The sequence below is a fragment of the Brassica rapa genome, chromosome A09 (assembly GCF_000309985.2).
Source record: "Brassica rapa cultivar Chiifu-401-42 chromosome A09, CAAS_Brap_v3.01, whole genome shotgun sequence".
Classification (NCBI taxonomy): Eukaryota; Viridiplantae; Streptophyta; class Magnoliopsida; order Brassicales; family Brassicaceae; genus Brassica; species Brassica rapa.
In genome coordinates, this window is record NC_024803.2 from 9,428,612 (window position 1) to 9,444,251 (window position 15,640).

General features: G+C 36.9%; 2 protein-coding genes and 1 pseudogene across 2 annotated transcripts; 1 reads left to right on the forward strand and 2 right to left on the reverse strand.

Annotated features, from left to right (window-relative positions):
* LOC103838382 lies at positions 1–4,296 on the reverse strand (annotated as a pseudogene).
* A 115-nt stretch (positions 4,297–4,411) lies between these two features.
* LOC103838384 (flavin-containing monooxygenase FMO GS-OX-like 4) lies at positions 4,412–7,196 on the reverse strand. The gene is made up of 6 exons (XM_009114819.3): positions 6,577–7,196; positions 5,658–5,728; positions 5,414–5,566; positions 5,108–5,326; positions 4,858–5,031; positions 4,412–4,754 (listed from the first exon to the last, which is right to left on the reverse strand). The coding sequence occupies exons 1-6, from the start codon at positions 7,124–7,126 to the stop codon at positions 4,572–4,574; spliced, it is 1,350 nt and encodes a 449-aa protein (XP_009113067.1). The 5' UTR covers positions 7,127–7,196; the 3' UTR covers positions 4,412–4,571.
* Positions 7,197–11,271: 4,075 nt separating this feature from the next.
* Positions 11,272–11,841, forward strand: LOC103838529 (RING finger protein 44-like). Its single transcript, XM_009114978.1, has one exon. It carries the CDS (start codon positions 11,272–11,274, stop codon positions 11,839–11,841), a length of 570 nt encoding a protein of 189 aa, XP_009113226.1.
* The last annotated feature ends 3,799 nt before the right edge of the window (positions 11,842–15,640 follow it).

Below are 15,640 nucleotides of genomic sequence, written 5' to 3' on the forward strand. Positions count from 1 at the left end.
TTTTTAATGTCTGCCAACTTTTTTTGATGACTCAGTTATTTTAGAATCATAACACAGTTTGTTACAACTATTAGTTAGTTTTTTTTTTTTGAAATTTTTTCGTTTGATTTCTGATTGTCTTTATTTAATCGTTTTTAATTTATCAATCACATTTTTTATTTTGTTTTCGCTGAGTGAAGAATTTGGCCACTCCGTCGATTTTTTTTTGAACAGATAGTTCATCAATCATTTTGGGTAAACCATAAACTCTTGGATAAATCATAACTCTTAAACACTTGGGTTTAGTGTTTTTAAAATTTAATGTTTTGTGTTTTTGATTCAGGGTTTATGATTTATCCATTACGGTTTACCCAAGGGTTTAGGATTTACCCAAGGATTTAGGGATTAAGATTTAAGATTTAGAATTTAGGGTTTAGAGTTTAGTGTTTTGCTGACAGCGCTAAAAATAATATTTTTCTTTTTGCATCTAGCACTATTTTTTATTTATTTTTAATTTAAAATCATGATATGAATTGACAATATTTTGTTTTTTTTAAGATATTAAATGTACAATAAGACATACTATTGGTTGATAGACCAATAGGTTCACCTAGGGGTAAACCCAAGAATAACTCGTTTATTATATCTTTTAGTTCTTTCGCACCCAAAACATTAAGTTCTTTCAAGTTCGAAGCAAACATCAGCAATGTCAGTTCCCTGAGGCAATTGCAATCTTCTTCTTCTCTTATCTATCTATTTGTTTGCTAATAAAAGGTATTAAAAAGGCGAAAAAGAAAGAATAGAGAGAAAAAGAAAAGATCCAGGAGAAATCGAATCACAGTTTAGTCAATCGATTCAGCCATAAAAAAAATTTCAACTTTCTATCTTACTTCTCTTCTTTTATGGCTTGATTTGGAGGATCGACCCTCGGTTTGATTGTTTTGTTCTACTTTTGAACACTTGAGAGTGTCAGAAAAACTTGAGATAAACACAAACGTGTGAGAGAGGGTTTATTTGATTTGTTTGCTAAGTAATTTTCACGTTTTGATCATGGCAGTCCCTACACCCTTGAAGTTCTCATAAAGCTCAACAGCCCTCGTATCCAATCCATGATGAGTGAGATGCTGAGGATCATGAAGGATAGATCAGGAGTAGTCTATGAACAAAAGGAAAGCAAGAGACATCATGTGAATGTCATAAACAAACGAGAACAAAGGAGAGTGGCCCTAGACAAGAGGTTTGAGAGGAGCTTAAGAAAAGCTAAGGGGGAACTATTTCCAGCCCACGGGATACGTGCAAGTTTGCATGCATGTGGCTCATCTGTGCTTTCCCAGGGGCATCATAAAAGATCGCCGATGAAAAGAAGGCAATATCCATGCGCCCATCGTACCAGAGCCTACTCAATAGGTATCCTTTTAAGCTATTTGCTTACTTAATAGTCCGACTGAATGACGAACGCATGGCTAGACATCCAATCAAAATTGTTTCAAATTTATATTTTTATAAAACAATTATCTTTGTTTGGATTTACTTACACAATTTTTATACATGTGGCATCATCTTATTAGAATTCGCTGACTTGATAACCGTATCAGCAAAATGAGATGATATAGCCGTTGATGTAGCGGCTAATATATGATTTCGCCAAAAATTAATAAAATAAATGATATTTAATTATTCTCAAAATTTATGTATTTATTTACACGATGGTATACTTGTTTTATATGTTAAACATATAACAATATGTTAAACATGGTTGTTTACCCCTTTGCTTCATGAGTGATCCAAAGCTGTACAATTGCTTCTTCTTTTTTTGATATAGTAAGACAATAATTAAGGTCTAGAACATCTTTCCAAAGAAAAGTTTACATATTACAAGTGAGTGTATATAAAGAGAAATCTTGGTAAGCTTGAGAAACCAAGTGATGATCTTCCCACTCGTCTCTGTACGTCTCTGGATGCGCTTTCTTCCTCACTCCAGTCGTCAAATACATCTCTTTCCTCCACTGCTCTGTTTCTGAGCATCCGCATTGCGAAGCCAACCAATCATTGTACTCAAACTGTTAAACAAGAACCAAAAAAGTCGTTAATGTGTTTCTGTTTGGTTTCTGAGCAGAAGCATAAGTTAAAAGAGACATTCTTACTTGGGTACGGCGGGTATATCTCTTTGGAATCCCTTGAGCTTCAAGTGTTGCATAGAAGTATTTGATATCCTTCATCATATCTTCCTTTGATGGAAGGATAATCCGACCCGACAAAACACCAGCGATTCACTTGCTTTGCAGCTCAAACAAACGAAATGGTGAAACCTGAAAATTCAATTTGTTACAGAAAATAGGGAAAATGTTAAGTTGGTTTAGTGGCGTTCTAGATTTGTGTTACCTGACTTGGTATCCCGATGAAGGAGAGATACGGTGCTAATGCTGGAGGAAAGACATCTTTGTACAATGGCCCCACACGGTTATCATCTACAGTAACACTTCCATTTGTTTCAAGAAACGGGTAGTGATACTTATACCTTTGAGAAGAAGGAAAGAACCACTTTTAAAAAGTTTCACAAAAATAGCCAAATAGTGAAAGAACAAATGAGTTTATATACCCAGTGCAATGCATAATAACATCAACCAAAATCGTTTTCCCGTTCTGAAAATCCACAGAACCATCCTCATGGACACGATCAATCTGCGTGAGATTCAAGAAAACGTTAAGACTTTTATTCTCTTGATCAACGAACTGTGGTAGGTAAGTAGTACTCTACTTATGAGTTAAACCAACCATTGAATGCATCCACAGGTTACTGTAACCGGGCTGTTTGATAAAGGTATCAGCTGCATTTGACCTACCAGCCACATGAACCTCTTTGGCATGTCCAGCAATGTCTCTACTTATATCAACAGCACTTGCAGAGTTCCCAATAAGCACAACAACCTATATAATCAATGCATCACAAGCTTCTAAATGATCTTTTACTGACATGAATGTGATCATTCTGAAATGAGTACCTGATGTTTAAAAGGTTCAGGGATACGATAATTATGGCTATGCATCTCCTTCCCTGGCCAAGAACTTATCCCTGTAAATATATCCCGAGAAAATCACAATCAAGCTTATAATTAAAGCCTGTGTTCTCTAACAAACCAAACTATTCAAAATTAGGCATGGGTCTAGGTTAGGGTTTGGATGGAGTTTTTAAATTTTCGGGGTGAGCCTCCTAATTCCCACATATTTTGTATATGGTATTTTTAGAGTTCATAGCATCTTCAACTCATTGATGTTTTTACCTTTGTCATATACTAGCATTTATAGACAATTCTACTCAAACTCATTGTTATTTCCTCTAAAATAGAAATTATTATTTTTGCTTTTATATTTAGGAAAGAAATAGCAACCTCCATGTTTACTATATATTTATATCAATGGTATTATAGGAAAATACCAAAATATATTGGAAATAATCTCAAGTCGGGTTCGGATAATACACGGTAATGGTAATACAATCCTGTAAGATCCTTTTGAGTATTTTTTAAAAATAATCAGTTTTTTTTTGTCAGGGTCTGATTTGGGTTTCAGATTTTTTTTTTTTTTTTACCAAGGCCTAATCAAATGTTGAAATCACAAACATTGCAAGACCAGAATCACAATCACGCTTATCACTAAAGGTTATGTACTCTTCCTATGAAGTTCTACGTCTTCTACTTTCTTAAAATGACAACAAATACCAAAGCTTTAAATTACCAGGAATGTCAGAGAGACGAGGTTCAATGTAATGCCCACTACAAACAACAACAGCATCGTAAACCTCATCACGACGAACTCTCTTCTCCGTCTCCCTAGATTCAACCCTCCACTTCCCGTTTCCTCCCTCCGTCGCCGGAGCAACCCTCTCAACCGCCGTCTCGAACCGTATCACCTCCTCGATCGCAAACTCCTTAGCGAAGTCTTGCAGATACGCAAGAACCTCTCCGTGGCTCGGAAACCTCCTCGGATCGCCGGATCGGACCACTAACGGGAACTCTAAGTATCCCATACACTCTCGAGGGAGGTTAGTTCGGAGAGAGGCGTAGACGCTCGAGTGAACAACTGTTCGGTTCGGGTCAACGCTTAACGGATCCGTTTCGACGTGATCTGTGTAGATCCATGTTCCTCCGACCTGTTTCTGCCTCTCGAAGACGACGACGGAGTGTCCTTCCCGACGAAGCTCTCTCGCCGCTACTAAACCGGCGGCTCCAGCTCCGATATCAGCCACGTGGTGCGACCTGGTTGGTGATAAGGAAGGTGCCATTGTGTTTACTTGATTCCCAAGACACGGAGAATATTATTTAGGCCTATGTGATGAATATGTGGGTGGCCCCACACTGTCTTGAATAAATGGTTTAAACGCAGCGTTTTGTATAGGAGAACAAAAAATAATGTTAGGAGAGAAGAGAAGAAATATGAATAAATTTACCAAAGTTGTACAATTATTTTTTTCTTTTTTTCTTGATAAAAAATAAAATTTTTACTATATTACGACAGTGAAATTTTTGCACTTCTTACAAAAGTTTCCAACTTACAAGTGAATGTTTATAAGAAAAGGTAAAAGACCTTTTTGTTTAATGTGTATATAAAGAGAAATCTTGGGAAGCTTGAGAAATCAAGTGATGATCTTCCCATTCGTCTCTGTACGTCTCTGGTGTTGTTCTCTTCCTCACACCAGTCGTTAAATACATCTCTTTCCTCCACTCCTCTGTTCCTGGGCATCCACATTGCGTAGCCAACCAATCATTGTACTCAAACTGTTAAACAATAACCAAAAGTAATCGTTAATGTATGTTCTGTTCAGTTTCTGAGCAGGAGTATAAGTCAAAAGAGATTTCTAAGTTAAAGTGACATGCTTACTTGGGCAATACCCATACGATGAGTATATCTCTTTTGAATCCCTTGAGCTTCAAGCGTCGCATACAAGGATTTGATATCATTCATCATATCTTCCTTTGATGGAAGCATAATCCGACCCGACAAAACACCCGCGATCCACTTGCTTTGCAGCTCAAACAAAGGAAATGGTACAACCTGAAAATTCAATTTGTTACGGATGATTGAGAACAGAACATGGAAAATTTGAAGTTTGTTTTTGAACTGTGTTTACCTGCCATGGTATCCCGATGAAGGAGAGCCACGGTGCTAATTCTGGAGGGAAGACATTTTTGTACAATGGACCGACACGGTTATCATCTACGGTAACACTTCCATTGGTTTCAAGAAACGGGAAGTGATACTTGTACCCAGTGCAATGCATGATAACATCAACCAAAATCGTTTGCCCGTTTTGAAAAACTACAGAACCATCCTTATTGACACGCTCAATCTGCGTTGAGATTCAAGAAAACGTGTTGAATGTTACTTCTATTGATCAACCAATTGTTGTTAGTACTACTTGAAAGTTAAACCCAACCATTGAATGCATCCACAGGTTACTGTAACCGGGCTGTTTGATATAGGTATCAGCTGGATTTGACCTACCAGCCACATGAACCTCTTTGGCATGTCCAGCAATGTCTCTACTTATATCAACAGCACTTGCAGAGTTCCCAATAAGAACAACGACCTACATAACCAATGCATCACAAGCTTCCACATGAGTTATGGCTTTACATGATCTTTCATTGAAATTATAATGATCAATCTAAAATGAGTACCTGGTCTTTAAAAGGTTCAGGGGTACGATAGTTATGGCTATGCATCTCCTTCCCTGGCCAAGAACTTATCCCTGAAACACGTAACACACTCTAAGCTATTTAAAATCAAGATGTTGAAATCATAAACATTGTAAGGCGAGAAACACAACTAAGCTCATCACTAAAGCTTATGTTCCACTCTTTCATATGAAGTTTTAAGTCTTTTAAATTTTTGAATGACAGCAGATTAATTTAGAACCAGGATTGGGTCGGATTCAGTTAATAACATTTCGGATTTGAATATAACTTAAAACCATGTGCAAAACTTAAATCAGATTCAAATAATACATCTTCGGGTTCAAGTACTTCTATAGATCATAAAACTAAACATAAAATTGACTATTTGAGGTAATTAGCTAGATTTTGTATACTTATTGGATGTACTAAGTTGGATATTTGGGTATTTATTCGGACAGTTTTCAGGGTTTTTGAATACTTATTTTGAGTACCTAATTCTTCAAGCCGGGTTCGGATAATACTCAGTACCCGAAATACTGTCATACAAGATCCATTCGGCTGTTTTTTTAAATCTGATCAGGTACGGAGCTGGGTTTTTCAGGTCAGTTTTGGATTTGAGTTTCAGATTTTTTACTCAGGCCTAATCAAGATGTTGAAATCACAAACACTGCAAGAGCAGAATCACAACCACACTTATCACTTAAGCTCATGTTCCGCTCTTCCTATGAAGTTCGTACATCTTCGATGTTCTTGAATGACACAAAGACTAACGCGTTAAGTAAAGCAAACTTCAAAAGGTTGAAACTTCAAGAAGAAAATCTAAGTTACAGTTCAATCTCCACTTATCACTAAAGCTAATGTTTCACACTCTTCCCTAAAATGTTTCCCGACAAAACACACTTTCAGTTCCAACGTTCCTTACCAGGAATCTCAGCAAGACGAGGTTCAATGTAATGCCCATTACAAACAACAACAGCATCGTAAACCTCATCGCGACGAACTCTCTTCTCCGTCTCCGTAGATTCAACCCTCCACTTCCCGCTCCCACCCTCCGTCGCCGGAGCAACCCTCTCAACCGCCGTCTCGAACCGTATCACCTCCTCGATCTTAAACTCCTTAGCAAACTCTTGCAGATACGCAAGAACCTCTCCGTGGCTCGGAAACCTCCTCTGATCGCCTCCGGATCGGGCCACGAACGGGAAGTCTATGTATCCCATGCACTCGCGAGGGAGGTTGGTCCGGAGAGTGGCGTATACGCTCGAGTGAACAACGGGTCGGGTCGGGTCTACGCTCAGCGGATCCGGCTCGACGTGGTCGGTGTAGATCCATGTTCCTCCGACCTGTTTCTGCCTCTCGAAAACGACGACGGAGTGGCCTTCGCGGCGAAGCTCCCTCGCCGCGACTAGACCGGCGGCTCCGGCTCCGATGACAGCCACGTGGTGAGATCTGAGTGGTGATAGGGAAGGTGCCATTGTGTTTAGGAGATTCGTAGGAGACTGAGAATATTAAGATTCATAAGTATGTGGCCCACACAAAGCCTTGAACCACAATTGTACTTTTCAACACAAAATCCTCACAAGTAGTTTAAACGCAGCGTTTTTGTAGTAGAATCAAATATGAACTGAATCAAGTAGTAACGAAAAATGTCTAAACCGTCACAAAACAAAATTGTATCATAGGTCTGGGCCAGGGCTGGGAAACAAAAATCTGAAACCTGAGATCTGAACCGAACCGATCAGTTATTCGATCTGAAATATAAAAAATAGCTGAACGGATTTTGTTAGGTTACAAAACATATCTAAACTTGAAGTGTTATTAACCAAACCCAAAAGAGTAATCCAATAAAATCTGAAATAAATAGTTGATATAAATATTTTAAATATATAAGTATTTAAAAATACTCAATTCAATGTTTATGTTAATATCCTACAATAAGTAAAAGCGCGATACGAGCACCAAACAGGCTATCCACGTCGGCAATTTAATCAGCCAATGGGATGCGTTTTTTTATCCACGTCAGCCAAGCTTGGATTGGTCTTGGGTCTTCCAAACTAAATCCGTAAGCCCAGCATCATGTGTATCCAAGCCCATACGATGTGTGATCTGCTTCTATCTCATCTCATCTTATCTCTTCGCTTAGAACGGTCAGTCAATCGATCTCTTTCACGACTCATCTCTTTGCCTTTTCCCCTTCTCGAACGGATCTATCAATCGACACCGTATTCATGAGTGTGCAATGAATCCGGTGGATAACTCATTAATGGATTCCTTTCGCCTTTCCTTCTCTGATTTTCTATTTAGCTTTCGATTTTTCTCCAGTTCTATTACACCCAAATCTCTCTCAAATCATGAATTCCAACAGCCAAAAACAAGTTTCCGGCGATCTCACCGCAAAGAAATCAAACGGCAAGGCCGTTGTCTCCTTCGCCGAGCCAAACTCCGGCGATCTTACCGCGAGGAAATCAAGCGGCAAGGCCGTTGACTCCTCTGTTGAGCCAATCAACCGAGCCGGCTTCACCGAAGTCTCCCCTGTTTCAGCTGTTCCCGGTGATCCAAAGTCCAAGAAACTAAACGGCAAGGCCGTTGTCTCCTCCGCCGTTCCTATCTCCGGTGATCTCACCGCGAAGAAACCAAACGGCAAAGATGTTGACTCCTCTGCCGAGCCAATCAAACGAGCCGGCCACACCATAATCTCTCCCGTTCCAGTTGTCTCCGGCGATCCAAAGTCCAAGCAGAAAACCGGTAAGGCCGTTGTCTCCTCCGCCGAGGCGATCAGACGTACCGGAAATGCCGGTGGTTCGTGCGCCGACATTGTCTCCGGCAAGCTTACACCGAAGAAGTTAAAGGGCAAGGCCGTCGACTCCTCCTCCGTTGAAGTGATGTTCTTCAAAGATGTCAAGTTCAAACCTCAAGAAGGCGAGCTGAGGTTTCGTCTTATCCATTTTTGGGAGGCTCGGAACGCACACACGAAGATACTCATTGGTATTGAGATGATTCTCATCGACGAACAGGTCTGTCCATTTTTAAGATTTTTTTTTTGGTTTTGCTTGGTCGATAAAATACTAACAAACTCATTGCTATAATGCTATGTGCGTTATCGACAGGGTACTGTGATCCAGGGGTTTATTCCACCGAGCAGGATTGACACTTATTTGCCACATATGATCGCTGGTTCTCTCTACAGGCTTATTAAGTTTTATGGATCAAAGAGCAAGACTGTGTATCGAGTTGCTGAACAAGACGTGACTATTGCTTTCTCATGGAATTCTGTCCTCTCTGTCCTCGAGAACAGCCCGGTTCAGTTTCTTGAAGATCGGTTCCGTTTCTATGGTTATGAAGAGTTTGAATCGGCTTGTGACCTCAAGGGGGATCTTTATGGTAAGCTTCACCAGATTATGTGTTTAGCTCTTGATTGTTTTGAATGATGCTATGTTTGATCTTAGTTGTTTATGATTGTTTTGTTGGTAAATGTAGTATTAAGTTCTATTTAACTTCTTGCAGATTATATTGGTCACATTAAGCTGGTGAATGAGCAGGCATTGGGTGACGGTCTTGTGCTTGATGAAGCTGAGATAGCTTCTTCACGGAGAATTCTGGTTCATGTTCAGACTCATGAGTAAGTTATTCCTCATGTTTATTAACTATGCACACTCAATTGTAGAATTATATGCGATGCTTATCATGTGGTTTTGGATTGTTGTAGTGGTCCTGTGATGAAGCTTTATTTATGGGACACTGCTGCTACAGACTTTTGTTTGAAATTTAAGGCGCAAGAAAACACTCCAAGTGTTATCCTGGTGACTACTGTAAACCCGAAACGATTTGGAGGTTAGTATTATTTAAAATGTTTATGGTTTATAGTTGTTGATAGGATGCATGGAGAACATAGATTAGACACCATAGGTGTGGAATAAGCTTTTTTACCTTTTGTTTTGTGCTAATTTGTTATTGTTGTGTCTGATGACATTTGCTATGCTGCAGGCGCCCTTACTATCTCCTCTCTGTCATCTTCACGTGTGTTCTTAGACCTGGACGTGCAACCAACCAGGGATTATCTGGCTTGGTATGTTTTCTTTTGTTGTATATGCAATTTGAAACATTTGACTTATTTAATTCTGTGTAACGTTTATTTCAGGTTGGGTTCAAACTCAGAAGTTGCTAACAGGATCAATGCTGAAATAGTGACAAAGGCTGAGACAGTCACTATAGGAGAGCTATTTACCTATATCAAGCAGGAGGGATCAAAGGTATATTATACCAAGCGTTTGTACACAGTCAATACGCTTGCTTTGGTTATTCATAAGATACTATATTTCAAATGCGCAGGTTGCTTGGTTTGAGTGCACAGCCACCATTGATGATGTTGGTCATGGTTCGGCATGGTATTATATAGCTTGCGGTGGTTGTAAAACTAAGGTGACCAAAGGGCCTACTACACTTATGTGTAAGAAATGTGGAAAAGCTGAAGTGGCCGGTGTTGCAGAGTAAGTGTTTATATTATCTTTACATCAGACGTTTAGCAACAATAGCTAATGAGCTTCTATCACAGGTACCTCACAAACCTCTCTGTCTATGACAATAATGACCATGCGCGTTTTGTGCTTCTCTGTGATGCTGGGCATGATCTGACTGGGAAGCTAGCCTCTGAATTGGTTGAGAGATACTTTGAGGTATTTACAAACCTGCTCATTATATATCTTTTTGAATAGAGTTTTCTGAAGTGTTTTACATCATACTAGGCCAATGAGAGCGTAGGTGATGATGCCGTTGTCCCAGTGCCTCAGGCTCTGATTGACACAATTGGGCAGACTCGCACGTTCGTCGTGAAGGTATCAAAGCACAACTTGGAAGGCAAGACCCAAGCTTTGACTGTGACAAAGGTGCTGCCACTTGAAGTTCCAGTGCTTGAAGACGTCCTAGATGAGAACGTGGTTGAGGAACCTGCTGATGGAAGGGATGATGCTGCGGATGTGACTGTGAAAAGGAGCTCTGATGGAATTGAGTCAGGAGAGACCAAGCGTGCCAGATGTGGCTAATAAATTTTAATACTGTTTTTTTTTTTTTTGTGTTTCATGAAGACTATGCTTTGTTTCTTTCGTTTTGGATTTTATTTTCCCAGCATTTGAACAACTTTGGTGTTTAATAAAGACTATGTTTTGCTTATCAGTTATGTTGTGTTGCTTTGCTCATTTAGTATTGTTGCAACCTTTTAAACGTTTGATAGTGTTAGTTTGGTTAAATATTTCTTATTTCAAGTTGTTTGATCGCTTTAATGTTGCTAAATCTTTTATGTTTTAGTATTCAGTGAGTTGTGGTAAATTTCTCATATTTATTTTAGGTGCAATTTTATTTTAAATGATAGCTGATCTATTGGAATATGGTCAACATAAAAATGATAACAGAAGACCATAATCAAGTTAATAACTTATCAAAATTGAAACCTATAAACAATAAAGTTTGTAGTAAATTAGGGACGTTTTCGTTTTTAAAAAGGTTTCATGAAAAATAAACCCCTCTAAGGTTTGACCAAGGCATTATAAATAAGTTATCAACGTAATTGTCATCATATACAATCTCATATCCGGTTACAGCAAACTATCCCAACGAGTTACTAAAAATGAATCATCTAACACCGTATACCTTGGTTCTAAGCGACAAAAAGAATCCAGCTTGCTCATCTCCCAAACGAACCCTCACCATGAAGATCAAGAGGCCCAACACCCAGCAAACAACAATCAGAATATCAATAGCACTGAGGATATCAAGTAATGGCCACCTAGACGACGGTACAATCAGCGATATGGAGTACATGCTTCAGTATCATGAAATCAACTTTGACTCGGTGACAGAAATTATAGATGAGACTACTAACTATGTCGCAGGCGTTATTCTAACACTCGAAGATGTCACAGTTACAGATCTAGATGTAATTGTTAAGGTTACTGACTTCAACCCACAAGCTTGGAGTAGAATTGATCTCGACGTCTATACAATCGACCTGCGAAGCAACAGAAGAGAGTCCATCCCCAGCAAAGAGAATGACATCTGCGCAATTTGCCACAACGAGCTTGGTGCAAGTGGAGATTTGAACACTTTGGTATGCAACCATTCATATCATCACCAGTGCATCTTAGGCTGGATCAAGATGAACTTAACCTGCCCAGTATGCAGAACAATGCTTGCTTAGCATTTAAGAAATCCTCTATCCCATCTTATGCAGTTTTCGACTTTACTTTTATAATAAAAATAAGTTTTATCTGTTTTCTTTATCAAACCAAAGTTTCAATATAAGAAATTTTACCTAATATTTTTATGCTTACTTGTATTATTAAAATAATATTAAGAATGCCATTTTGAATAAAACTCTTTGTTTCCCTTTATTTTGAACTTTGCATCTAAATTATTATTATTTTATATCATGAAAGTAACATTTAGTATTTATATGGTATCAATTTAATTAGGAATGTGATTCCATAAATAATATTTTCGTTCCTTTCAAGACTTTTTTGTTTTATTTGGAGAGGAAAAAGGACATCTGCACTAGAGCATCTATAAGCACATTCTAATTTCTCATCCAAAATAGAGTTAGAGTAAAATGTTTCGATTGTACTATATTTTTATTTTGTGATATAGTAAAAATATGTTTACTCTATACATAGAATAATTTAATTATTTTTTATTTTTTAATTATTTTTTCACTCTAAAATATAGTACGATTGGAGTAATATCCATTTTATTATAGAATAACTCTGTTATGATAACAAAATAAATAGAGTGAATCATTAAATATGGTATTAGTGAACATCTTATAAAATATCTAAATACTAATAAAAAAATCAAAGAATCACAATAATAAAAAAGCAAATCCATTGGAATAGTTTTACTATATTTATAAAAACTCATTTAATAGTTGTCAAATGCTTATTAGTCAAGTTTGACTTGCAAATTTGACATTTGTAGTGTAGTTCTTTGTATATAACAAAATTTGTATTTGGCATCTAGAAATAATAATCATCCAGAAATAATAATCATCCGAAAGACCCGGTAATTTGACAATCACGTCAGTTCAGAAATATTTAATTGTTTCTTCTTCCTTTTAACGAGGAAAACTCAACTTCTCCTCTTCCAGTTCTCAACTGCTTCCAATCGATCCAGACATCGGAGGTTGACCACTCATTCGGAGAGCACTATCATCCCAAAAACATTGCCATATTGCTATCAAAAAGAACTACGCCATCATCCCAAGGTATCAATTATAACTAATGAAATTTATATAGGATAAATACACTTTTAATTCTAATACCATACATTTTTTTTATAATTACTTATATACTCTTTTCGTTTTAAAACAATTGTGTAATCTTAATAATCCATACTTCCCCATTGTTCTGAAAAAACAATGCTGATATTCCAAACAAAAACATTGAAACTTATAATCGGGAATCGAACTAAAAACACTTTTCCGCGCGTAGCGCGGAGAACGGATCTAGTGATATATAAAAGTAAGTATTAAAATTTAAATAAATACCTTATATATCTAATTATTTATAAATAAGTATTTCATAATTTGCTTATTGATTCATATGTCTCCGCATTTTCCATTTCACATCCGAAATAACATGACCAGTCTAGATTTTTGGTTTCAACTTCTTAAGCTTTTTTGCTCGGATTTTATATATATGGGTCAAGTTCAATTAAAAATATTTTAGATCTGAGTAGATTTTAAACAATATCTAAGATCTATTTGAACTTGAACATGTTTCAGATAAAGGGTTTGATTGGTTGAAGTTATAGCTTTCTATTTTTTGCTCTAAGATTTAGGCTTTAAATTTTTAGCTTTAATTTTCATTTATTTTGATGTAGATTTTTTTTCAGAGCACAAAATAAAAACTCCAGAAAAATTGCTTTCTAAAGCTAACAAATTTCCTATTTAAATGTTTTGGCTTTGGATTCAATTTAAAAAATAAAAGCATGATTGCTTTTAAAAATGACTCTAGAAATTAAAAGTTTGTCTATAGCTTCTAAAATAAAAACATGATTGCTTTAAAAGATGGCTCTAGAAATTAAAAAGGTTATCCACGGCTTCTACAATCATTACCAATCACCCCCAAAGTCGTGAAGCACTCGCATGCTAATTTTTTTTTCTTAAAGTGATTATTTTTTTAGCAATCGAATAAACACTCACTGCATTCAATTAACTAAGATTGTGAATTAGGTGATAAATAATGTCCAAGTTATAAGAATAATCAATTGAAGAACCAAAATGAAGAATCTTTAATCAGTCAATCCTAAAAAATTATTGACATAACCAAAAAACACAAGATCAATGATATTTTGACCTAACTATAAAGCTATTTTGACATGACCAAAAAACACAAGATCAATGATAAAGTCAGTATAATTAGATTAAAGAGATAAAAATAGGTTCAATGAAATTATCTTGTCTCTTAGGGTTTTAAGACCTAAAACTCTTATGAAAATAAAGCTTAGCCTACCTAATAGCTCAAAATAATATATATATATATATATATATATATATATATGTCAAAAATATGGTTTGATCTCAGCCAAAACCAAACCAAAGATATGAAAAAACAAAAAAAAATTGTATTAAACCGACATGCCTACTATTTTTCAGTAAAACAAGCATAACTTTCGATCATCATTGGGTCGACATCAAACCAACAGCATTGGAAAACTAACTCAAATTTTTATCTTATCTCCAACTTTGATGTCAATACATATTTAGCAAATTTTCAATCCATTGCCAAAGTTCTAACGCATATGCACAGTTTTGTATCTTCAATTGTCTTTTTGTACTTAATTCTACTCATTCTGTTCCAAATAGATCTAAGACCTGTAAAAAACCGATAAAAGACTAAAAGCCTCCAAACAAAAATACTTTAACTCGATAAAAGACTCAAAACATAGATTATATACCAGTTAAAATAAATATATATCAGGTTGTCGCTTGAAGCTTCATGGTGCGGTATGTCGATGACGTTGAAATTGCACTCGAATATATTAACAGTTTATTTGAAACTAGTGATATGCCCCCATTACACGCGGGATGTATATATACGGTGTTGCATAATGTTTGATTTTAGTTGGTTTGTTTGCGTTGTTGTTAATATTCACATTGTTCCATTTATAATAGTATTTCAACTGTGCGATGATGTGGTTTGTTGTTTAGTATTAGTCGTTTGATGTTGTCATTCGTCCACGAAATAGGTGTTACAAAGTGACAGCCATCAAATATTGTTAGTTTTTTCTAATGAAAAAGTGTCAAACTTTTGTTTAGCTTTTGGATGTCTATTAGTATAGTGACATTTTTTAGGCTGCACCTCTTTCACTGGACATTGTTGTGATGGTGAGGTGGGAGATATTTATCAGATAACCAAGTTTTCAGCGATATATACCAGAGTACAGATGAAGACATGAGACTAGCACTGAACAAATAATTTGTGAGCTGATCACTCTCTTTTGGTTTAACAACTTATCCTTTATTCTTTTGACTAAAGATTTACCTTCTTGGGTGGTTTTTGGTTTGACATGCTAAGTCAAACGGGACGTTAATATACATATTTGTTTTAAATTGTGCATGTGTATTCTTTCAATAGGTGTCGTGACAGCGGCCGACTTTCAAATCGGTAATCAAAATGGAGGAGATTGCCATCGCTGGTGAGTGATTCTCTTAGGGTTATACTATTTGAGAGGGAGCGACTGATGTATATCAACGAAGCTGACTCTCTTATTTATAGGCCTAGATTCTCTAACATGGAAGAAGGAGGGGTTGTCTTGAATGCGGCAGAGCTCGTGGATCAATTGCGTTAATGAGAAGGATAATTAAGTTGATTGAATGCATTCCTAAACTGTTACTCCATTGATTTACCAGAGGCGGTGGGGTGAACATTGAACGTCACAGTAACGATTCCATCTTCACGGGTGATTCACGGATGGAGCAAGTGACGGTGAACTGTTTTCAA

Bases quoted from the DNA above. Each gene is read 5' to 3' on its own strand.
- LOC103838384 (XM_009114819.3), bottom strand. From the start codon at position 7,126: ATGGCACCTTCCCTATCACCACTCAGATCTCACCACGTGGCTGTCATC. The intron at 5,032-5,107 runs GTAAACACAGTT...TTGAATTTTCAG, and splicing joins TCATCGGGATACCATGGCAG to GTTGTACCATTTCCTTTGTT. The intron at 4,755-4,857 runs GTAAGCATGTCA...ATTGTTTAACAG, and splicing joins ATCGTATGGGTATTGCCCAA to TTTGAGTACAATGATTGGTT.
- LOC103838529 (XM_009114978.1), top strand. From the start codon at position 11,272: ATGAATCATCTAACACCGTATACCTTGGTTCTAAGCGACAAAAAGAAT.